The following is a 23,743-nucleotide window of genomic DNA, read 5'->3' on the forward strand; positions in this document are numbered from 1 at the left end:
CGTGCTTCACGGCAGGCAGTCCAGATCATAACCTTCTTTTAGACTTCTCCATACATAAATACGGCCACTTGTAGGAAACAAAGTAAATGATGATTAATCGGACCTTACCACATTCTTCCAACCATCAAGTGTCCAATTTTTATGATCATAACACCACTTGTTTTGTAACTTTGCATTGGCTTTCGTTATAAAGGGTTTCGCAATTGCAACCCTTTCATGAATGTTAGCCTTGTAGAGTTCTCACCGTACTGTTTTTGTCGAAACAGTATTACTCAAGTGAGTGTTGAGTTCTGTTGTTACTTTTGTTGCGGTAGTTTTATATTGTCGGGCCACAATTCTTTTTAATGTTCGTCGGTCTCTGTCAGTTAACTTTGTGTTTCGTCCACTATTTCTCTTCGCTGATGATATTTTGCCATATTTTGTGTATGCTGTCATTACCGTAGATACTGTCCTTCGTGAAACGTTAAACAATTCAGCTGTTTTTGTTACACTCGCTCCTGCTAATCGAGCCCCAATGATTTGCCCTCTTTCGAAATCTGAGAGATCACACATTTCATCGATACCTTGTTGTAACTACTGCATAAGAAAGCACGTAATATACCGAAACCTAACCAACAAAAGGTACCATATAAATTGTACAATATATATGCATCGCATCATTTGCATAAAAGCAGTGTTGCCAACGTGAAACAAGTTGTAGTTTATGGCATAGTGTTCATATTATTTTGTCCACCTCCTGTATATGATAATAAAGATTCGGAAAATAACTCGAGCTTATGTAGGGTGTTAACAGGGTGAAAAGTTTTCTTGCAGAAATACTGTATAGGGTGAGTCACTTCATACTAATATTCGGTAACGGGGAAACCTTAATTCATTTGTAATACATTTTTCTTGTATATGTACATATTTTAGCAAGATTCATGTTTTGTATCCTTTTTTTACTCGTGTTTGCTATCCAGAAGCCTGCATAAATGACAGTAAGGAGAAAGAGCTAAAATAAAAGTTCTATGTCGAATATTTGATACGTTAGAAAACGGATTACATTGAAATAAATATAAAATACTCACTCTGTCAAATAGAGTACTCTCAATACTCCCTACCTTGAAAAACTACATTCTGAAACGCTTTGTCAAGGCGCATGCGCATTTTTAACATCGACGCCACCTGCCACCTACTTTCATATGTTTCCAAAATGTCCGATGATTGTTTGATTGTTTGTTTTGTCATTTTCAGTGTTCTCTGATATCGTTTCGCCATATTGGAGCCGAGAAAAGCTTCCTAAAAAAAAATTGTTAAGACCGACTAAAGTAAATTCAAAAACACTCAGACTCAGTAATCTCTTTATTTCACCGCTTCAGTAAAACGAGTGAAGTCACGGTTTCGGTATCTGTTTCTAACCGTCGTAGACCCTACTAAAAATGGCGTGTGCAACACTGAAGAGAACGCTAGATTGGGATTCGGTACTCCTTGGAGGAGGCAGGCCGACCAAGAGGAGACGATGCACCCCTTTGTGCACTAGTCCCACTCAACGGGAGAGATATGGAGGGTCTTCACCAGGCAGCCCCAGCTCCAGTGCCATGTGCAGCCCCCAACCTTCCGTTTTTCCAGATGTACTCGGAAGTAAAATTTCTCCAGGTACGTGGATTAAAAAAATACGGATAATTTTTTTTTTGGGTAAGTTGCAAATTTATCCAAATAAAGTCTGCATTATTTATAAGATTTTCATCTATAGAATACTATAAAAAATGTATCCCTTCTACACAATATTTGTAATTATAACTAATGATTGTTACATTTTCACACAGTTTTTACCCCACAACTGGACTAATGAATTCTGTTTAGTCATAATTTAGAAATCTTTGCTGTTGCATTACTTTTTGGTTCCACTGCGACTGACTGCTGTTCCAGGTTATTCTTATTAAACCAATTTTATTTCTGCCTGTTTTGTTTACAGAAGATTTTGTAATAGGAGGTTATTTGCGTTTTTGAACGTGGCTGTGTCTATTGTCATGTTAAAAATTGAAATTTTAATTTTCCAATTTATTGTTAATTTCAGTACTTAAAGGATCTTTCACTTTGCTAACATGACCACCCTAGAGTGGCAAAAGTATTTTCCCTGTTCAAAAATTTTTTCCTGCTAGCAAGGAAATATAAACTTACATGCATATAAATATAAATATTTTTTTATCTTGTTTGTTAAATATAAGTTTGCCAAGGAGTCAATTTCTAATATAAATTTGTTTCTTAGAATACATGGCTGAAAATATCAAAGCTGAGTTGAAAAGATTCCAGAGACGTAAGCAACTTCAATGCACTATGGATAACTCTGACAGTAGTGGAAGCGAAGGGATTGGAGATATTTCCCCATCACGCTCTGAGAAACCATTATTTACTTTCAAACAGGTACATTTTAGAATTTTACAATTACTTTTTAATTATTAATCTTAAAAATTCATAAAACCTACAAGTTTGAATTTGTGATAATTTTTCCAAATTCTATAAAATCAAACAATTTATTGTCTTTCTAAAATTTGTAACCTTGCAGAGACCCACACTTGCATTATTTATTTTTCTGAAAAAATTTACAGACATTTTTGAAAGCTGAAATACATTTGAGACTTATATTTTAGAAGAGTTTTAAATTCTTGAAACTACAAATCATATTGACTTTTCTGGCATAAATCCCGATCCAATTTATCCTAAATCTATTAGGAATGGAAAATAAAATATAGCAATTTTGTATTCACAACTTTTTAACACTTTAACATTTTCATCATATGTATTTTAATATGTCGTGTAGGTTGGAATCATTTGTGAGAGGATGCTTAGGGAACGAGAATCTGAGATAAGAGAAGAATATGATAATGTTTTAACTGCAAAGCTTGCCGAACAATATGAGGCCTTCGTCAAATTCACCTATGATCAAATCCACAGAAATTACAACAGCCAAACTGCACCAAGTTGTATGTACCGTTAATCTTTTTTTTGTTTTGAATTTCGAAATGGCCACAGTAAAAAAACATTCTTGGTGTTTCTTTTTTCAGATTTATCTTAAGGTATTTCAACAGTTTCAATAGCGCGATGTTATGCTCGCTAGAACCGGAATTATACAAATGTTTCGACACATATATACAGCCGAACGAGGAAACAAACAGTCGCATGTCAAGATGCCTTAGAATATAATCTTAATCGTTGCTGGCGTTATATATACAGTGGTGGCTAACTAATTAAAAACGATGAAACCAAAATATTAAACTTCTGAAGATAATTTAAGAATTTTAAATATATTAAATTTTATTTATAAATTATAACTTTACTTGACATAAGCGTTTGAAAAATATTTATTCTTTTTCGAATTTTATAATTCATTACAAATCAACATAAGGCGACAGTGAATATACATTTTTATTTACAAACAACTAATTAAAAACATCTTTTCATTATAAAAAATAAAGGAAAATGTATTATTAATTCAAAGGATTACTTAAAATTAAAATAACTAATACTTTGTTGGATAACCTTCATTATTAATTACAGCTGTGCACCTCCTTGGCATGGACTCAACTGAGTGTTGATACATTTTCAGTGATATAAGACCCCATTTTTGTTGAACAATTTCCTTTAATTCCTTTAAGTTTTTTATTTTTCCTTGCTTTACTCTTCTTTTGAGTTAAAACCAAAGATTTTCAATAGAATTTACGTCAAGACTGCACAAAAGCCAGTCAATAACTGTTACGTATTTATCTTGAAACTATCTTTTAACTGAATGGGCTGTATGTTTTGGATCATTATCCTGTTGTTAGATCCAAGTAACTGGTAAATTTTCTTTGGCGAATGCATATGTGAAAATGTCTTTATCCTTTTCTTGGTCCATAACATCCATAACAAATCCTAACTAAAGGACCAACACCGTGCCAATGAAAACAACCCTATAATTTAATATCTCCACCTCCATATTTTAATGTGGCAGTTGTGTACCTTGGATTATTTTCTTTTCCTTTCGGACGTCTTACATACACTCTACCATTACTTTCAACTCTATTAATTTTAGTTTCATCTGACCATAAAAAATTTTCCCAATCATCTATCCCTCAAGTAAGGTGATTTCTTGCAAACTTTAGCCGAACTGAACAGTTTTTCTTCGTTAAAAGTGGTCTCTTACGTGAAACTCTACCAAATAGCTGAACTTTATTTAGCCGTCATCTTATAGTACATGCAAAAATGAAGGGTTGTACCAAAATTTTTTTTCTAATACCCCCTGACATCATTGAATTTTTCTTTACCATCCGTACTATAGTCTTGTTAGTTTTTTGGCTAGTTTTTCTTGCCCTCTTTTGTCATAGAACATTTTCGTGGGTACCATATTTTTTTATGTGTTCTAAAGCACTGAACACTATTTTTTTTAACAGTTCAAATACTCTGATATTTTTATAAAACCAACCACACTGCATGAAACTCTAAATTACTTTGCGTGTGGCACTGTCGCAACTTTTATTTCTACCCATTGTATAATACAATGAATTACAATTAATATATTAATTTCTGCACTGATAGGATATAGGTGAAAGAATTGCAAGTGCGAAATACGACTTAAAAATGTCACAATCTAGATTCCTTTCGTAATAAATGTCCAAATATTTGTTTTCGCTATTTTTGTTTTTGCTTCTCAGCCGCCTAAGACTGACTGAAAAAAAAGCGAATAGCATAAAATAGTGTTACTATTGAGATATTCTTTTAAAATTACTTGCATATTGTATTCGTTTCTATTGTTTGAAATATTTATAAATCAATGTTAATTTTTTGTAAAAGTCGTTTCTAATCAGGTGGCCACCACTGTATGTATATATATGTATGTATGTATGTATATATGAATATATATATATAGATATATATATACACACACATACATATATATATATATATATATATATATATATATATACATATATATTAAAAATTATATTTATTTTCTAATTCTGATAGGAATTGAAGTATAATATATACGGTGTTACTTTTGTAAATATTGTTTCTTTTCTCTTAAACGTGTAATTTTGAGAACGCTTGGATGTGATATATTTTCGAGCGGCAGATTCAGACCACGAAATTAAGTGATCTCCTACCACCGAGAAATCGTGAAAATATTGCGTAGTGTTTACTCGTAAGTACCGTAGAATTTAAGATTATTTTACAGACGAACTGAGTAGCCGTTGGAGATATTTAGTTCATACTGTTTGGGAGACTCAAAAGATTATTAAAGAACATTTCAACAATTTTTTGAGCTGATTTTGTCAGATTAATGTTAGATGTTGAACCATAGTCCCTCAAACGGTCTCTCGAACGTTTACCTCTTATAGAGTGTAAGTAAAGCCTATAATATAATTAAAGGCAACATTATGAATAAGTAGGTAGGTATTTTTATTTGTACGAAACTACCAGTCCCAGTGCGTAAGTCGTCGATAACGCTGAAACAGTACTATAGATGCTTTTCAAATATAGCTGCTGTTCTAAGTGAACATATTTGCATGTATGATCTCTTGGTTTTATGACATTTTACTCAGAAAAATTTCTACGCTCGATTTTCAAATAAAAAGTTAAAATAGTAATCTTACTCAATTCTGAATCATGTTTGCGCAAAATATCTATCTCAGTCCAAACATGATGCAGAATAGATAGATCTCTATGATGTTCTGTCAAACATAAAGCTGTGACACCGGTTATAACAATGCTTCGTGTTAGAACACATTCCAAAATTCCTCGGAAACCAATATTAGTTCCTCCATAGAGTCGATTGGACAATGACCCGGCCAAAATAATGCAAAAATTAAATAGAAAAATGTTATGCATGTTTTACAAATTTTTGAGCTCATTGTGAAATGAAAGTTGAACTTATAATTCTATTGACGTTTTAATTCACATTAAAATATTCTTAAAAGTTATAAATCGTATTTAGTCGTTCCTAACACCATCAGAAATAAAGAATTTAAACCGAATTAAGAACCATGATTTGTTATTTCATTTATCTTTAAATTTACAATATTAATAATTTTTTTTTAAATGTGTCTGCCTGTGTCAAAACCTGATAACATGTAACATATCTATGTGTCTCTATATGTTCCTATAATGCTCTTGCTTAAATCATCTTCCGATCATAATGACCACGAACCGCTACTGTCAGAGGCTCATTTCTTGAGTGCTGTGAATTTTGGAATGTTGTCTCTATGTTAATTCTATATAATCAGAGCTTTTTAGTAACGGTAAATCGTGGAGTTGGACTAGCAACTTACCCTCTGTATTGCCATAATTCTCACACAGTTTAAACTGAACCCAGAGTGGCTAAAACTTTTTTTTAACACATTCTTTGTAAAACAGTTACAATACTCAAAACCGATATTTTTTTTATTAAAAAAAATAGTTTCCGCCTCTCTGAGTAATACAGAATATGTCTCTATTTGTGTTTTATTTATTAAATATCACGATTTATTTAGTTTAAGACTTATGCAACTTTTTGTTAGTAAGCGCTATATTTGTATTTAGAATTTCTTTTTTTAGCCCCCATATAACACGGTTTTATGCCTGGATAACATTCTTGAATAAAAGTTCTCATGGAAATGTTGTTTAGGTAGAAAGCCTTAGAATAAGCAATTTTTTTTACTACTTTTTAATTGTTCAATCTAGGATTATGTGTCCTCTCTTCGAACTTTGACTTAGATAATAGAAGCGATTTATTTAAAATTATTGGTTGGCCGGATAATATAGTGTAAGTTTACTTAATAGGCAGGTCTACCCTCTTTTTACTTATTGTAGGAAATTGTAGTTTGGAGGTCATACAATCACGCACTAAGCTTTACAATGCTGAAAATGCTTTATTTTTCTTCCTAAGTAAATCGAACATAAATATAACACAAGTACCATGTCGAGGAGTCTATCTTTCAAACTAACAAAGTTGGAATTTTCTTGAATTGAGTAATATATGAAAAATGTCTATATTATTGTGGCAAATGCACTACCACAAAAATTGCGCTCAAAGCATGGTTATTCAAGGTAATAAAATGTAGGTTTGGAGAAGCCAAGTTTCTCCCATAATCCTCAATTCATTGCGTGAGGCATTGCCTGGTTGAAATTGAGAATATCACTGTGTGCCGCCATACCGCTGCGACAGAGTTTCGCGCGTTTACGAGAATTCTAATATTTTTTTGGGCTTCTTTCCCATAGAACAATTCATGTGATTTTGTTAATTATATGACCGATTAATTAAAATAATGGAAATTAAACTTTTTGTGGACCTCCCTATTGCAGATTATTTGCTGTTAAGAAAATGCTACTTTGGCAAAAGTAGATGGCAGCACTCTTGTCGTTGCCTCGTACTGTTAAGTTCGACTTCTATTTTTATTAGTTAATTTAGTTGTTAATTAACTCGTATAAAGTAAACACGTTTCATATATTATTTAATAAAAAGGGCTAAAATAAACTGTTTTCTCGTTTTATTTAGCGCGAAAACTATCCTTGAAGTTTCTAAAACCCCAGCACACGGAAAGTCAGTTTCGAGTACACTGCACATGCTTGCTCAACAACTTGAACGTCTCTTACCACTAAAATAAAACAAGTGTTCCATATATACATAAAGTATACACTTTATATTAAATATCACAAGTATAAAAAATTATATAACAATAACATTAACAGTTCAGTATTTAACAATTCTTTCATTATCTTGTTTCCTTTAATTTACCCGTACTCGAGTCAGCCGAAAAAGAAAACTCCTCAAATCAAACGTTTTAAGGATCGAAATTTAAAACGTATTCCTTCAACTGATTCGGTAAATTCAGCTTATTAATATACAATCCCGGTCGACGGTTCAGGCAATTATGTATTTTAACTCTACATATTTGTTTCAAAGATCTCGGCCTACTATACAAATCTCTGATGATATACGTCAAAGGTTCGGTCATTTTCCCCGGCACCAAACTCAACTGTTGAGTATGCAGTATCCTTAAACATTCGAACAAGGGCTTATGTTGCATAACAAAGTACAATAACATAATTATTTTCGAAAACAACATGTTGGGATCAGTTATAAGATTCTCCTTTCGAGATATTAACATTATGTAATAGTACAGGATGTAGTTCATCTTATTTTTCCAGACACTCTGAGGGTGGATACAGTGGTTTTTTATTGCTTCGGACATGCTCAATATCAAATCCGGATTGGCACCGTATTGGATTAGAGTAAGAGTTAAATCATACACGTAATGAATGTCTTTACAGTCCCGAACGTTCTGAATCATATCCATGCACGACTGAAGAATATGTTGCGTCCTTGCGCTGACTCTTACATTCGGATCAAGTTCGTGAGTCAAGAGCAGAATGAGTAAATTTTTGATGAATTCGAAGTTTATTTGCTTTTGCACATCACAGTTTAAAGTAATATTTTCTGATACTGTGAACACCAGCACGTGTAAGGGGGTGAGATTCGCGCGGTAACTACAGTTGGGATTTGCACCATATTCTAGGAGGATGCGAATACAATTCAAGTAGCACACCTGGAAAAAAAACGAAATTCTTGGAAAAATATGTGAGTAAGAATTCGTTCAAGATTACCTTCATATTATGAGTGAAGTGATGTAAGGGATCTTTGTTGATCAAAGGAACTAGGCAGACCATTAAAGGCACTGATCCATCGCGGCCCACCTCGTTTGGATTGCCTAAAAATCATACAACTTGCTGGCTTAAAATGTACAGGGTTTCTGTTTATATTTTAATTAAAACAGATATCAAAAAATAATAAATGCAAAAATTTTGGGATTTTTTCTATATCAAACTGTTGCCAGGTAAAAGCCAAATAAAAATCCTGTATATATATATACGAAATTTCTATATTACCGTAAAAGTTATTTTCCTGATGAATGCAGAAAGTAATACTTTCCCACACGTGATCGTCGATATTCTAAATAGTTTACTCACTTATGTACGTAAGAGGAAGATTAATAAACAAAGCCTTATACATTGTATATATATACATAGAGAGAGAGAGAAAATCTACAACCACACACTACGTGAAAATACTAATCAAGGTAAAAAATACTAATACGGTAGTTGAATAAATAAACTTGCTATTTAAATTTACGAAAATATTATTGATTTCTTACCGCCTTCATGAAGCAACATGTTAAGCAACTCATAGCACACGTCCCAATCCCTCACATGCCTCAAAACGCAGGCCACCGCGGAGTTGCCGGTGTGGTTAATGGAATGCTTCGCCCCTGACTGAATTAAATACCGTACCAAATGGAGCACGTCCCATTTGTTCCACTTGTCGTAGCCATATTGGGCTTCCTCCAATGCATACCTGACTATGAGGGCGTGAAGTGGAGTATTGCCTAAACTATCAGGGACATTTATTAATTCTTTGCAGCCGTTTTCCAGCAAGAGTCGAATAGTTGCTATGGTGTCTTCGGCTGATTTATGGGCCACCAGTAGTACTAAAAGAATAGTAATGTCTCATGAAGAAGGGTTGAAGTGTCAAAATCAAACTAAAGCAATATGCTAAAGCTAATACTACAAATTACTGAACAATATAAGTATATATATATATAATACAAGTTGCCTCTAGAAAAACACAAATTTAAACTTTATTACTTACCAACATGCAACAATGTCATCTGCTGAGTACAAGTCCTTACTGTGGTATCTGCTCCAGCATCTATAAGCAATTCTAGAAATTTGAGATCGTTTGAGGCCGCGTAGTGAATAGGGTAATATTCATCCTTCAAAATATGAATTTCCTCTGTTCTTTCCTGAACTAAGTATTCGGTACAATTCCACGCTTTTCGCTCACAAGCGGCATGAAGTAGTGGTTTGCGTGTCCGAAAGATGCCATTCTATTTCAAAAAGAAATCAAGTTATTTGTTTTTCTTGAGTAAAGGCAGAGTTATTCTAGTAGAAAGGCGGTATATGAGATTTTTGCGTCAGTGTACAATATTTCGAGCTATTTGATTTCAAGACAATGCTAAAATGGCAGTTAATAATAATGGAAGGTATTTTTTTTAGTAAGTTAAGAAAAATTAACATGGCTTTTTCTGGCCAAAAAGGCGAACTGGAGAAGGGGAGGAGCACAATTATCTCAAATGTCTTAAATCTCTCTTTTAAAAGTGTGCATAATACCAAATTCAAGTTTGTTAAGTAAAGTACATAAAATATTATTAGAACGTCTTTTTAACAGGGTTATTAACATACCTACCCATGGATCTTCAGTTCTTTGTGCCAACATTATTAAAGTATTGACTTGGTCACCATCTAGCGCATAATAGATGGCTGATTGCAATTTGCTAGGTGGTCTATTATCCCGGGATTCCCTCTCCATACAATTTTCTTCTTGTTGTAGCGAAGTACCTAAGAATTAAAAAGGCTTTCCTCAATGTTAAAAAAAAAACTTACAACCACTCATCAGATGTCAAGTACAAGTACACACTTACAGAATTTCCCTCTTTCCTCACAGTTACTGCTGTGAGGTCCTGGCCAGCACATTCTGGCTTCAACATCAATTTTTGCCCCATGTTTAAGAAGAAGTTCTACACACTCTTCATGACTGAAATAAAATTAACACATTACTATGAGCATCCACAAATAGAAGTTTCAATAAAAATATTAACATACCCTTTTAAACAAGCAATGTGAAGAGGTAAACTACAAGGAAACCTATTTACATCAGCTGCACTGTGTCTGGCTAGCAACCATCTGACTAGATCTACATTGTTTGCTCCTACACACTTTTGTAAGAGATTATAACCACTCTCATCATGAATTGCTAAAATATTTTCATTCTGCAAGATTTAAATGTCTAGATTAATTTACCAGAAGTTAATCCCAGTAGATGCAAAGAAATGTATAAGAAAATAATTGAATTGATTGAAACATGACTTACTTTGGGAATTTGAAGAAACAATCCTTCTAATCTCTGAACACCTATCTTTGGATTTGCAGTAAGGGCATCAAAAATGGTTTGTATTTTTTGCCTAGTTGACTCTGACACCTTATGTCCATGTCCGTTAGTCAGCAAGGCACTTCCAGACTGGAAAACTTGACTGACAGAACCTCCCATTTCAAAAAAGGATAATAGATTCCATGTTTCTGGAAAATAAGCCATTGGTTCTGGTATAAGGTTTGATTTGAAGTTTATTATTTGTAAAAAAAAATGTAAAATTTTGTGTCTGTAATGTATCTCAGACTCGGAAGAAGTCATGCCTTATGTTAACTTGCTGAGAAATGAATTATCTTAACAGCACTGTAAATCCAGTTTTAAACTAATGAATAAATGGTGGCACAGCAATTGCTTACTTGAGCACAGGAATTAGCTAGGACACCTGGATGTCAGCAACACTGACCAAAATGAAAACAAAAGCTAATTAATTGTTCCAGATTCCAGTAGTCGGTAGGATATCGTAGAAACTTTACCTAGTACTTCAGCAAGTACCATAGGACCACAGGATAGAAGGTTCTGCCTAAGGGTCCGAGTAACTCCTTAATCAACTGTTGCTACTAGTTATTAATAAAAAGTTGATGAAACAAAGAAAGATCTTAGGTTTTGAAGGGAAGACAAAGCAAAGCCAGAACTATCGTGTTAGACAAAAGCAGAACCGCACGTTGTTGGTATGGAAAATTTTCATATCTTCATGATAAAAAATAATTTAATTACATTTACGTAAATACTAACGTCTACTCCCTATAGCCCCCCGCACTCCGCAATTCAACGATTGATTGACGCAAAACGACCGAAGAAGTCACGCAATCGCAATCACGAAAATCCAAGGACGGTAACGCAAATCCGCAAATCGAAATTTCCAATTCCAAGTTCCAAACAGAACTTTTTCTTTGGGAACTTGGAACTCTTTAGGATGGCAGACTTTGACAAAGAAGGCGAAAAAATGATCTAACCAAGACAACGTTTAGCACGAGATTTTTAGCTTGCGTAGGTTTGATCCCGATAGCGACCATTCCAGAACAAATTACCTTTCCGTAATACATATGTATGTCCGTGGAAAAAGTGTCACTTAAACGTGAAGTTGTAAACGCTTCGTTATTGACAGACTGTATCTTATAAATTACGGATTTGCCTTTTATTTTTCGTTAATCTATCGGAGCCATTTCAGTTCTATGCCACAATTTACAAACATCTCGTAATTACACGAGATTTCCGGATACCCTTTATAGCATTTAGCAATAGCTAAAAAAATGTAATAGGCAAGCATTGTAAACGTTTATGATTCAAATTTCTAAAAGCCACGAGCAAATCAGCACTACAAGTATAAGTTCGGGATTAGGATGAACCAATGTACTGTGATCCATACTCATGCTTCCTTTTCCATGGCCTGGATTATGGCATCATCAGCTGATGCTGACATCTGTGTTTGTTGTTATCTTTTGAGGTTAAAAAACCTAATTTTTAATTGAAATAAAAAATTGTTTACTTTGATAATCTGATAACTATTTACTTCGTATTGCACATTAAAAGGTAACGTTCCTCTTTTCTAAATCTTGAAGTAAATAAAATATAACACCTTATATACCTCATTTATGCCGTTCCATTACAGCTGTATTAAATTTGTTTTCAGCTTGGACTGTGAGACCAATTCCAATCAATTTACATTGAGTTCATATTTCCTTGAACTTAAATTTTTCTCTCAACATTCAGATCGCCTAAATATTATGGCAACTTTTCATAAACTTGTTTTAATTATTGGATTTGTATCAATATTTCACTCTGCCTATTCTGCAGCCCAACGTAAGTATTTAGTATTATAATGTAAAGGGTATATCAAAAAAAATTATGCATACATGCGTATAGCCTGGAAAAGATGGGAATAAAAGGAAATAAAAGAAGGAGGAAAGTAGGCATCAGCTCATCAAATTTCCCCTGTAAATAATGAATTAAGTTACGACATTCAAGTCAGGTTTACAGAGCTTTTGAGAGCAGTCTTGACCAGTATTTTTTTAATACACCTATGACATCAGTCCATCAATGCTAAAGTTTTTGTTTTTTATCTAATTATCTTTTTTTTTTAAGATCGATCTTACTTGAGACTGAATGAATTAGATTTCAAACAACTACCTCTAGATGTAAGTATTGTATAAGCAAAAGAATCATCCTATACTGTCAGAGACCTAAACAATTTGAAAATCTATTTCAGATAATCATCCAAACAATAGCAAGTTTCTTTGTAATTATGTATGGGGTGCTCAATGTCGCAGGTGATTTTAAGGAAATAAAAGCATCAGCAGATTTAGATAATAAGTCATGGGACACTTTCAGAAATATTCCATCTTTCTACACGTTTTCCCATAGGGGAAGGTCATTAGCAGGCTAATTATTTCATCATTATCATTTCAATTTATAGGTTAATTTGTAATTTACAAAAATATAACTTACAGCTTTGTGACATGTGGATGATTAGAAATATGCAGAAAAATTCGCCACCAGTTGTTTGCAGCATATTTTTGATGATCGAGGAGTTTTATTTGTTACTCTACTGTGTTCTCTACTATATCTCTTAAGGAAATTAATTATTTATTCATAACAAAGAAATAAATATATAGTACCGTCAATTTTTAAACATTTTGTTTGCAATAGATTCATTTGTTGGTTTATTAGTGGATTTAATAATGGTATGCTTCTAACTGAATTTGAAATTAAGAAGGTTTTAAAATAGATGCCAATGGTAATTCTTGATATTATGGTGAATTAAAATTTCCACGCTTTTTAGGATGTTCTTTTTATACAAAACACCCTGTATATATAAACTCATAAATGCACAATTTAAATATTTATTTACTAACTTTAATACACACATTATATACATATTAGAGCTAAAAATAAATAAATAAACTCGTCAAATGTGCAGATACTTATAGCAATACTTTCGGTGGATATTAGAGTGTCAAAATATGAAACAACTAGTAAATGGCTTTCAATTGCTCATAAGTCACAAAGAATATAATATTCCAAGGTCCCATTCTAAATAATGTGGGCACAAATCCTTTATAAAAGGCCCAAAAACCTTCGTGCTTAAAAGTTTGAACAAAACAATCAAGTGTCCCTTCATAGATTCTGTAGGATACAGCAACTCCTGCTTTTTTCAGTTTTCTCTGGTTCATTAGACGCGTCTGAGAAAAAACAATTTTATTAACACACGCTTATTTTACGCTATCCCCGCTTATTAATACTTGCCCTTACAACATCAATTGGTGTTGAAGCTATAGCACTTCCTACACTGGCAAAAAGACTAGATCTGAAAAATGTGATAAAATAAAAACACCACTTTCAGTATTTATTTGCGTAATTTATGGCAGTTTCCACTGGGGTGCAAAATATACTTACAGAAAGTGGTTAGAGGCATTATCACCAAGCACATTCATAAGATAGCTTTTACAACAATCATACACTGGCAATTCAACAGCCGCGATCACTGCTGCTCTCTGTGCCGTCGGATTTACACCCTAAAACCGTAAATAAATAATCTTATTAGAAATCTTAAATCGTAGACATCGTCCACTCACTCTCCACAACCCTGAGATTCCCTCGTGAGTATAAACATCTTTAAAACAATTAACTAAACCCACATTCCTTGTGGTTCCCCGCACTTGCATGCGGACCTTAAGGACATCAGTAGGATTGGCAATGGCGCTTGAAAAGGCCCCGGCAATCACGGCACAGATAATGTTAATGCTCACGCTCTCCTTCCCCTTGTTATGTTCCAGTATTATACTTTTTAAAGAATAGTAGGTTCCGAACTTAATAGTTCCATAAGTCGCCTGACGTAATACTGCTGGCCAAATACTGAAACGTGTCGAGAAACAGACATCACGGTTAAAATGAGACAATTACGTACATACCGCTTAAGGGCTATACACCCTTATTAGGAAATTTCAATCAGGTTTGTATCTACGAAAAAAAACTACTAGATTAAAACCTTTTGTAGTTTCTTATCAAACTCTTGGATGAGAAAATGTGTCGCTTTTCTCACCTTAAAGTTCAGAAGATTCTCTACTCATATAAAAAATTAAAGGGAGATATATGTACATATGACCTTAACATTGTAGGGCAATGACATTATACTTGCCTATGAGGTATTTATTGATTTACATAGCTTTTTTCAACAACTGAATTTTCAAAACTACATCTACAATATTCTTTAGACTATAAAAAAATTATAGAGGGTGTTTTGCGCATAAAGCCTTACCCTGAATATAAAGACGGAAATCCTTCTTGTTTTGCAATTTTAAGGAAGCAATCTACCATCCCATTATACCTTAATGTTGAATGCTTTTTGTCAATTTTCTGGCCTTGGATTTGTAATCGAGTTTTGGTTGTATCAATTGGAAACGTACCTACCACAAATAATGAGGAATAAAAGGTATAAAATCAAAAGATGGGCAAACAAGTTAGATGCCAGAAGGTATTTTCTTCTTTCAATTTAATGCTTTTAAAATGTTGCAAAATGTATTCCTTTTGAAATGTGTTTTATCTTAAAACTTATGGCAAATCTCCAAAAATGTAACAATTAAGAATCACTGAATTAACATCTGCATGACACATGCATTGTAAAAGGTGCAAACTTTTATACCTCCTCTAATTGATATACAGAGAAATATTTATGAACAATTTTTAAATTAAGTAAAATTAATTATTAACTATATATGTAAGAAAATAGTATATTCACCAAATTCAGCTATGCAGCTTGCGAGGCCTCCATAAACAAAAGGTCGCCAATCTCTATCTCCCATTCCACTTTTGACCATTGAATTAAATATGGAAATTTGAACAATTTAAAAGGTCACTTCAAGCCTCTTTTCAGGATGATTTGTAGTGTTTCTCTACTGGAAATGAAACGCTTTTATGTTTTTCTGTTTTTATAGCTCAGCAGGAATTTGCAGAACTACAACTATTTAACACAATTCTGCTCTGAAATCTATATTTCGTGATAAACTACTATCGATTTTATATTACATTTATCACTTATTACCTTTTTTACGTGGGTTTTTCTTGCTATCTACATACCGAATAAGCTTTGCGCAAAGCGGTGTCCGATATCCAAATTTGTTGTTTATATCAAATCAAATTTTTGTTGCTCCTATCGTAGGTGTCGCAATCGCAATTTGAAATGACGTCACAAGGCACGTGGCGTTGACGTTAAGTGACACTTATTATTTTTCTAATAAAATTAAATTAAGGTCTTTTCAATTAGACACTTACTTTGAACAAATTCTAAACTCTCAGACATCAATGTCAATACCATCATTTGTCAACTAATTTTTTTCTATTGTCATTCTTTTAATTAACCTGACGTTTGCGGCCATTTTGGCATGTTTGATGTATCTTGAATTGTTTTAATTTTAAAACTCACAAAAACATTGGATCTTCGAGCTTTTCTACTGAAAATCATATATAAAAACCCATATATTCAAGATCTACTAAAGTCGTGCTTCTAAAATTGCATTACCTAAAGAACCCATTATCAAGTAGTGATTTGCTAATAAAATATGGGTGCAGTTCTAGGCCTTTGTTCTGCAGCTCAGGTAAGATGTTATAAGTAAATACCTATAATGATTATTCTTCCCTTGTTGTGGCTCAATATTAGTATAACTAAAAATAAACATGTGATATTTAAAATTTAGGAATGCTCCAGTGGCTATGACTTATATATAGATTAATCTAGGTTGAGGTATGAGATTAGCTGCAAGCTCTTGTATTTTATAAAAACCCAGATTCATTATAAAAAAAATGAATTTTCTTGATGTTGTTTTTAATGTTTTCATTTGTTTTACTACTATAGGCCTGCTACAATATGATATGTTATTTAAATAATTATTTTTAAAAGTTGGCCTGTTGCTGTGGAAGTACAGCTTGCTCCCTCTGCTTCTCAGCTTGCCCATCATGCAAGAACTCTACTTCATCTCGAATCATGTATGCACTGTTGTTACTCCTTGGAACTATAGCAGCTTGTATTACTTTGGCACCGGGGTTGCAAGATGCATTAGAAAAGGTTTGTTAGTATAGCATTATTAAAAGTATGTAAATACAATGTTACATTATTTCTCCTTAGGTTCCGTTTTGTAAAAATAGTTCAAGCTCATCAGTTACTTTTGACTGTGATGACGCAGTAGGGTATTTGGCAGTTTATAGAATTTGTTTCATTTTAACATGCTTCTTTGCATTGTTTGCTCTAATGATGATTGGCGTAAAATCATCTAGAGACCCACGTGCTGGGATTCAAAATGGGTAACAGTTATCAAACATTTTTACTGACAATATTTATTTAAGCAGAAAGTAAATTTTAGCTTTTGGGGAATAAAATATCTACTTGTAATTGGAGGTATAATTGGCGCCTTTTTCATACCAAAAGGCTCCTTTGGGATCACTTGGATGTGGTTTGGCATAATAGGAGGATTTCTTTTCATTCTCATCCAGTTGATATTAATTATTGATTTTGCTCATTCTTGGGCTGAAGCATGGGTGGGAAATTATGAGGAAACAGAGTCAAAAGGATGGTATTATGCTCTGCTCAGTATCACATTCTTATGTTACACATTGAGTCTAACAGGAATTGTCTTGTTATTTGTGTTTTTCACCAGGGTAAGTTTTGTTTGTTTATATAAAAAAGAAAACCACTAAATTGTTTTCATTTTTTAGTCTGATGAGTCATCCTGTGATTTAAATAAATTCTTTATTTCCATAAACTTGATCTTCTCTATTATTGTCAGCGTGCTGTCAGTACTACCAACAGTTCAAGAAAAATTACCTAGATCTGGGTTATTGCAATCTTCAGTGGTCACCCTGTATGTTACTTACCTCACTTGGTCTGCAGTTTCCAATTCACCAAGTGGGTTTTTTTTTAAGTTTTTTGACCAATTTGTAATTTCCAAAGCTGAGGAAACTTTATTGATTTTCAGAGAAATGTAACCCGGGCTTGTGGGGAATATTTGGTGACAAGTCGAGCAGCAGCGATTTCGATATCATCGGCCTTATAATATGGATGTGCTGCGTCTTGTACTCCTCTTTAAGGTCTGCTAGCAAATCGTCAAAATTAACCATGTCTGAAAATATGTTGACTCATGACAATGGAGCAGGTAAATATTAGATCATTTTCTGCTTTGTGGCTTTCAATTTCTTTTCTTGCTTCTTAGTATGGGGGGGGGGGGGGGGGGGGGGAATTGTAGCTGCTTAGAGCCATGGCATTATGTAGTGAGTTTGATTACAGTTTGTTATTAATGTATGTGCAAATATAAATTTAATACACACTCTATCTTGTGAATGTTTACATTTAATTTGAAATATAATAATATTTCGAATTATAACAGTCAACTTAATGTTGTACCTGTTGTTCAAATATGTTGTAAGATTTGTGAGATATTGGTTGCCATAGATTATTAATGGTTTCTGACGTTTTAACATAAGTTTTTAATATTGTCTTTTTTGTGTAGTAAGGGGATCTGGATCGGACAATCTAGTCGTCAATGAAGGTACGTTATATATGGACCTTTAGTTTTAATATATACTTTACATTAACGGGATCTTTTTATTTATAATTTTTTGATCAATTATACCATATTTTCCAAAAAAAAAACAAACACAAACTTGTAGACAACTTTTTACAGAGAGGAAAAAATCAAATTTTAAAAATCATTGTATACAGCAAAGGCATGTTAAAGTCTCGCTCCTTTAACACTACGTATTTCAAATTTAGTCTATCTTAGAACAATTAAATGAAAAGGTCCTCCTTTGTTGTGATAGTGAATGATAAAAAAATGTCTATTACATCAGTCACCATAATGCCTTGGTTCCTCTTTAGCTTTAAATTATTTCCTTAACCTATTTTGTTTATTTTTTAAACGTGAAGGTACCTATACTCCTATCACAGGTAACGATGGAGGCGAAAGTGGAGATGGGAAGAAAGTCTGGGATAATGAAGACGATTCTGTGGCCTACAGCTGGAGTTTCTTCCATGTTATGTTTGCACTAGCCACTCTTTATGTTATGATGACGTTGACCAACTGGTATAAGTAAGTCAAAATTAGTATTATTAAAGTGGTTAGTTCGCTTTGGATTTGTTCGACCGTTTTTTCAAATCCTACGGTTTCATTGCCTATCTAAATTAAGGTGTATGTTCACTGAGTGAATAAACGCCAAACGAACTTCAAACTCGAAACAAGGAATTTAAATTTTTTCATTGTATGAGTATGATTAAACGAAAGGGAATTAAATGGGAATTTTATGTTCGATTCACCTTCGTTGTCGTTCACTCCTAAGGAGATAATATCAAAAGATTTTCTTCATTGATCGGATTCATTATGCATTTGTAGTTTCGGACTAAATACAAATTGTCTTATATTGATTTCGATTTTAGTAAATTTTTGACGTCGACTATCCTCATCTTTTTTTTTGACTGAACGAGCTTTAAACGAATATCTTTGTTCGGATTCGTTTAGCATTTGTTCGCTCAGTGAATAGATACTTTTAGTATTTTATTCGAAGTTCGATTCGTTGTATTTCATGTTGTGGCGAAATGTTCAAGTCTTAATACATTAATAAACTTTTAGCCCCAATTCCAACATTAGGGAAATCCATTACAACGTCGCTTCCATGTGGGTGAAGGAAATATCAAGTTGGTTATGTTTGGCTTTATATGGTTGGACTTTGATAGCCCCAGTAATCCTTCGAGACAGGGAATTTTAAAGTAGTTTTATCAAATTAATATTTGCAAAAACATTTAGAATGCTAAATTATTTTTTAAGGAAATTTAAGAGTATTTTTGAAGTAATATAACAATTTCTGAGCGATAATAATAATTTCAATTACCAATTAAGAAAAAACCCATCTCTGATGCATAAATGCATTTTATCTTCAAAATATAATCCATAGAAATACTCATTATTACTTACAATGTATTTCTAGAATTGACTGTTATCTGATTTTGGAGTTCTTACTGTATTTAAAACGTAATTTTCTTCAGACAGCAAAGAATTTATGAACACTTCAATTTACTTATGCCTTACACTAGTCTTTGTTGTTGCAACTTTAATGTTTTATTGGAGAGGAATAATTTGATTTCGTGTTAAGTATTAGTCTGAGCTTGTAGATTTTAGTTGTAAAAATGTTTGTGATACTGATGTTAGTCAGCGAATTGATACCTATACATATACATATTATTAACTTTAAATATGAGTTTTTATTTCAATTTCCATCATCGGAAATTAAAGAAAACAAGTTCTAATAAAAAAAGCTCTCACACTATTTGTTTGAACCCCTCCCCTAAATTAAGCGCGCATGAACGATTAAAAAATTGGCGGATAAAAATATTCCAATCACAGTGTGTCAGTCTGTCATATTTGTGACGTTACTTTATTTTGTGCTGGCTGGTGGCGCCACCTAGACACCACATATACCACTAGCTGTTAAATAAAGGCAGATTCTTTCTATCCCACAATGATCGGTGTGGCTAGTCATCTCAAGATGGCGCCACAGGAAACTACAAAAGAATGCTTGGTATAGTGGCTTGTAGAGAGCGCTATATCAATTTTCAAGTAATCTACGCTATATGGATATATATAAGATATGTATATACAGGGTGTATCAGAAATAAGTACGTTAAGTTTTACTGGTGGTAGATCTCGTTAAGGACAACATTTTTTCTATGTACCATTTTCCTCGAAAACCACTTTTTCATTCTTACATTTCTCTTCTTGAAATGCATGACACGCCAATGATGCTTGTTGAATTAACATTATTTTCCAGAAAAATGGATCGGAGATTGATCTGCTGATACCTGTATGCGGTTGCAGTGTTGTTTTGAAAATAATGGTAGTTATTTTGAGCACCTTTTATGAATAAAGTAAGTCGAAAATTTATTGTATTTGCTTAATGTGTCCTTTTTTTATTAACATGAAATTCTACTTGACGATATGAACTTACTTTATAAATAAATTTTGTATTACAATTTAAAAAATGAATCACCAATAATCGTAAACATTTCAGATATTAAGAATTCGTCATAGGTACAAAAACTTGCAAACCTTTTTTGTGGTTGTTTTTGGAATGTGTTTGTCGCTCAGTCGACTAGGTCAGTGCCGAGTAGTGAAGTTTGTCTAAAACTATTTTTAATTTTATCTTGATAATGAGAGATGATCGAAAAAAGTATTAAGAAAAGTTGTTGTCCTTGAAGAGTTCTACCACCAGTTAAAATTAACGTACTTATTTCTGATACACCCTGTATATAAAATATGTGGCATGCTTTGAAACACCCTATATAGGCGTACGATACAACTTTGATATGTCGCGCTCAAAACTCGAATCGGATAACTTTCATTTTCGGGTCCAAGAAACTGAAATTGTCTGATTCAAAGTTTGGCTGCGGCAAATTAAAGTTGTATCGTACGTCTACTGCGAAACCCAATCTTGTCGAAATCGATGCATTCGATTTTTACTAATTATTTTTGGTGCAAACTCTAAGCCACTAATTTTGCGAAGACCAAATTTTGGGGCGAAGTGCATATTATGAAATTTTTTTAAAGAAAAATGTTGTCTTCGCGAAGGCAGTGACATCAAATGCAATTTTAATCACAAAATTTCTTAATAATATACTATAGTATGTACTTATATGTATTCAAATATAAACTTTTATAACGGAAATTATTGTATTTGTTTTCCAAAAGTATTTATCACGAAATTTTCGTTCTGTTCAAATTTAAAATAAAAAGAAGAATATTGTAAGTAGTTTTCTAATGAAGAAAACTTCTTGACAATCTGGTATTTTACAGTAAGAACTTCAAGAAGTTTCTAGAATTAAATATGCAATAAAATGGCGTCTAATTTCATCATTCTCAAGGTTGCCACATTTTCAGATTCGCTTAAAGTCAATAGGGAAGTTATAAGGTATACTGGGATTTGTGAAAGGGGAGTTAGGTTATGACGTTATAATTAAAACTAAGGAAACTTCTATATTCAATTTTCTCGTTTATATTAAGCTATAATTTAAAATAATGAATTTTACGAGAAACCTCTCAAACTTACTCTTTAGTCATACAACCCAAACTGTAAGTATATCCTGGGAAAATATGGCATAGGAAGAGTAATAGTGGATATTTCAGCTCCAACAAGTGAGACACAAATGGGTCAACCGTTGGATGATTAGGGACGTTAAGAGAAGAAAGGCGGTAGTAGAATATGCCCCCACCAGACTGCGAATCAATTCCCTCAGAAAGAATAATATTTTACCTCCAGAACTTCAGGAAATAGCAACTGCTGATATAGCGGCTCTCCCGAGAGATTCAATAAAAAGCCACATGACGCGCCGTTGTGTTATAACATCTAGGCCTAGAGGTACAGTGCCGGGCTGGAGACTTAGTCGAATTGTTTTTAGACACCTTGCCGACTATAATAAATTGGCTGGTATACAAAGAGCTATGTGGTAGTTTTAGTGTAGTATTGATAGTTTTTGTATATAAATAAATGATATTAATTTAAAAAAGATATTTAAAATAATTTTATTGAGCATCTGTTAGTCCTTTAACAGTAAGGAGTATCTTTGATGATATTGGAGATAATTCAGGGGAGAAAATTACTGTGAATTTTCTCTCTAAATTGTTACTTATCCTGCTTAAGCAGAATCTGTGAGTAATGTTGTTTGCCCAAGATAGACCTAAGCATGGTTCATGTGTTTCAAGTACTACATTGTCAGTTACCTTAAAAATATGCAGATAATTTAAAGAATAAAAATAATCTTAAGATTTATTATCACCTGGTTAACCATAAATATGGCACAATTATATTGATCTTGTAACTCAGTCAAGGCAGTGCATATTTCCATTAAATCATTACTTCGAGCCACATAATCAGGGTTATCATTACTACTCCTGAATATTCCTGCTATAGAGTCAATTATAATGAGCCCTACATTTGTTATTGATAAAAGTTTTGGTAAATCAACTGAAAGGCATTTCTGTAATTCCTGAAAGTCTGCTATATGTTTAATAAAAATGTGATCCTCAAAATTTGGGTCAACTTTGAACTTTTTGCCAAGTTCATTAGTGAGTTGCTTCATTCTTTTTGAGGGGAAAATATCTTCACTGCATATATAAACCACCTCAGCTGTAATTTATTAATTTTTTTAATTAAATTTCTTTACGTTTGATACCTACTCCTGCTAATATTCAGTAACTGGTGTTGTAAGGATAATTGCAAACAAAACTGTGTTTTGCCTACCCCACTACAACCATACAGTTCAGATATTCCAGTTGTGGGAATGCCCCCTAACAGCATTTTATCCAGCTTTTCACAACCAGTGCTTATGCGTACTTTTGGTTCTATATCATAAGCCGAAGAAAATTTCCCTTTTATAATCTCTTCACTTACGATAGAAAACATCTCTTTTACTGTTTCAGCAGAGGCACCAGTAATTTGTTGAAGTGACTTGGGGTTGGCCATTATGAATTTATTGATGGTCTTAATGTTTTCTGTAGTATTACATGGAAAATAATTATTTGTAACAATAAACCAAGAACAAGTATACTGACTAGTCTTACCATTTAAAAGAGCGCTATATGCATCTAGTCCTAATAAATTTTTAATATGTTCCATTTGGCTAATACACAAAAATCACAACTGAAAAACGTCTGTGAAACTTCTGCTGCCCAATCTTAAGCAAATTTTTCAGGTTATGTTCAATCTTACTTTTCTGATTTGGATTGCTGGTCA

The 23,743-nt window shown here is 33.1% G+C and overlaps 7 protein-coding genes across 12 annotated transcripts; 4 read left to right on the forward strand and 3 right to left on the reverse strand.

Moving 5' to 3' along the window:
* The first annotated feature begins 1,165 nt into the window (after positions 1-1,165).
* On the forward strand, positions 1,166-6,388 carry akirin. The gene is made up of 4 exons (XM_066400591.1): positions 1,166-1,635; positions 2,249-2,403; positions 2,801-2,963; positions 3,045-6,388. Exons 1-4 carry the CDS (start codon positions 1,419-1,421, stop codon positions 3,053-3,055), a joined length of 546 nt encoding a protein of 181 aa, XP_066256688.1. The 5' UTR covers positions 1,166-1,418; the 3' UTR covers positions 3,056-6,388.
* A 1,218-nt stretch (positions 6,389-7,606) lies between these two features.
* Positions 7,607-11,931, reverse strand: LOC136415862 (ankyrin-3). The gene is made up of 9 exons (XM_066400720.1): positions 11,335-11,931; positions 10,922-11,127; positions 10,654-10,820; positions 10,473-10,585; positions 10,238-10,389; positions 9,641-9,878; positions 9,147-9,479; positions 8,599-8,702; positions 7,607-8,540 (listed from the first exon to the last, which is right to left on the reverse strand). The coding sequence occupies exons 2-9, from the start codon at positions 11,096-11,098 to the stop codon at positions 7,776-7,778; spliced, it is 2,049 nt and encodes a 682-aa protein (XP_066256817.1). The 5' UTR covers positions 11,099-11,127; positions 11,335-11,931; the 3' UTR covers positions 7,607-7,775.
* A 492-nt stretch (positions 11,932-12,423) lies between these two features.
* Positions 12,424-13,955, forward strand: EMC5 (ER membrane protein complex subunit 5). The gene is made up of 4 exons (XM_066400881.1): positions 12,424-12,508; positions 12,609-12,778; positions 13,061-13,113; positions 13,185-13,955. Exons 2-4 carry the CDS (start codon positions 12,703-12,705, stop codon positions 13,359-13,361), a joined length of 306 nt encoding a protein of 101 aa, XP_066256978.1. The 5' UTR covers positions 12,424-12,508; positions 12,609-12,702; the 3' UTR covers positions 13,362-13,955.
* Positions 13,805-16,183, reverse strand: Bmcp (uncoupling protein Bmcp mitochondrial). 3 transcript variants are annotated; one of them, XM_066400876.1, is made up of 7 exons: positions 16,052-16,183; positions 15,714-15,870; positions 15,234-15,381; positions 14,551-14,830; positions 14,372-14,490; positions 14,222-14,282; positions 13,805-14,157 (listed from the first exon to the last, which is right to left on the reverse strand). In XM_066400876.1, exons 2-7 carry the CDS (start codon positions 15,790-15,792, stop codon positions 13,948-13,950), a joined length of 897 nt encoding a protein of 298 aa, XP_066256973.1. In that variant the 5' UTR covers positions 15,793-15,870; positions 16,052-16,183; the 3' UTR covers positions 13,805-13,947. The 3 variants fall into 3 exon arrangements, with proteins under 3 accessions (XP_066256973.1, XP_066256974.1, XP_066256972.1); XM_066400877.1 differs by having other exon boundaries at positions 16,017-16,167; XM_066400875.1 differs by having other exon boundaries at positions 15,714-15,929; positions 16,017-16,167.
* Positions 16,184-16,398: 215 nt separating this feature from the next.
* Positions 16,399-20,171, forward strand: TMS1 (serine incorporator TMS1). 4 transcript variants are annotated; one of them, XM_066400869.1, is made up of 9 exons: positions 16,399-16,569; positions 16,872-17,036; positions 17,097-17,272; positions 17,332-17,626; positions 17,684-17,873; positions 17,944-18,120; positions 18,475-18,513; positions 18,891-19,053; positions 19,591-20,171. In XM_066400869.1, the coding sequence occupies exons 1-9, from the start codon at positions 16,534-16,536 to the stop codon at positions 19,724-19,726; spliced, it is 1,377 nt and encodes a 458-aa protein (XP_066256966.1). In that variant the 5' UTR covers positions 16,399-16,533; the 3' UTR covers positions 19,727-20,171. The 4 variants fall into 4 exon arrangements, with proteins under 4 accessions (XP_066256966.1, XP_066256967.1, XP_066256968.1 ...); XM_066400870.1 differs by having other exon boundaries at positions 16,402-16,569; positions 18,912-19,053; positions 19,591-20,169; XM_066400871.1 differs by lacking the exon at positions 18,475-18,513 and having other exon boundaries at positions 16,402-16,569; positions 19,591-20,170.
* A 1,771-nt stretch (positions 20,172-21,942) lies between these two features.
* On the forward strand, positions 21,943-22,934 carry mRpS14 (mitochondrial ribosomal protein S14). Its single transcript, XM_066400879.1, has 2 exons — positions 21,943-22,083; positions 22,138-22,934. The coding sequence occupies exons 1-2, from the start codon at positions 22,030-22,032 to the stop codon at positions 22,459-22,461; spliced, it is 378 nt and encodes a 125-aa protein (XP_066256976.1). The 5' UTR covers positions 21,943-22,029; the 3' UTR covers positions 22,462-22,934.
* Positions 22,509-23,731, reverse strand: spn-B (spindle B). Its single transcript, XM_066400873.1, has 4 exons — positions 23,572-23,731; positions 23,188-23,502; positions 22,788-23,137; positions 22,509-22,731 (listed from the first exon to the last, which is right to left on the reverse strand). Exons 1-4 carry the CDS (start codon positions 23,624-23,626, stop codon positions 22,534-22,536), a joined length of 918 nt encoding a protein of 305 aa, XP_066256970.1. The 5' UTR covers positions 23,627-23,731; the 3' UTR covers positions 22,509-22,533.
* Positions 23,732-23,743: the final 12 nt, after the last annotated feature.

The sequence above is a fragment of the Euwallacea similis genome, chromosome 21 (assembly GCF_039881205.1).
Source record: "Euwallacea similis isolate ESF13 chromosome 21, ESF131.1, whole genome shotgun sequence".
NCBI classification, from domain to species: domain Eukaryota; kingdom Metazoa; phylum Arthropoda; class Insecta; order Coleoptera; family Curculionidae; genus Euwallacea; species Euwallacea similis.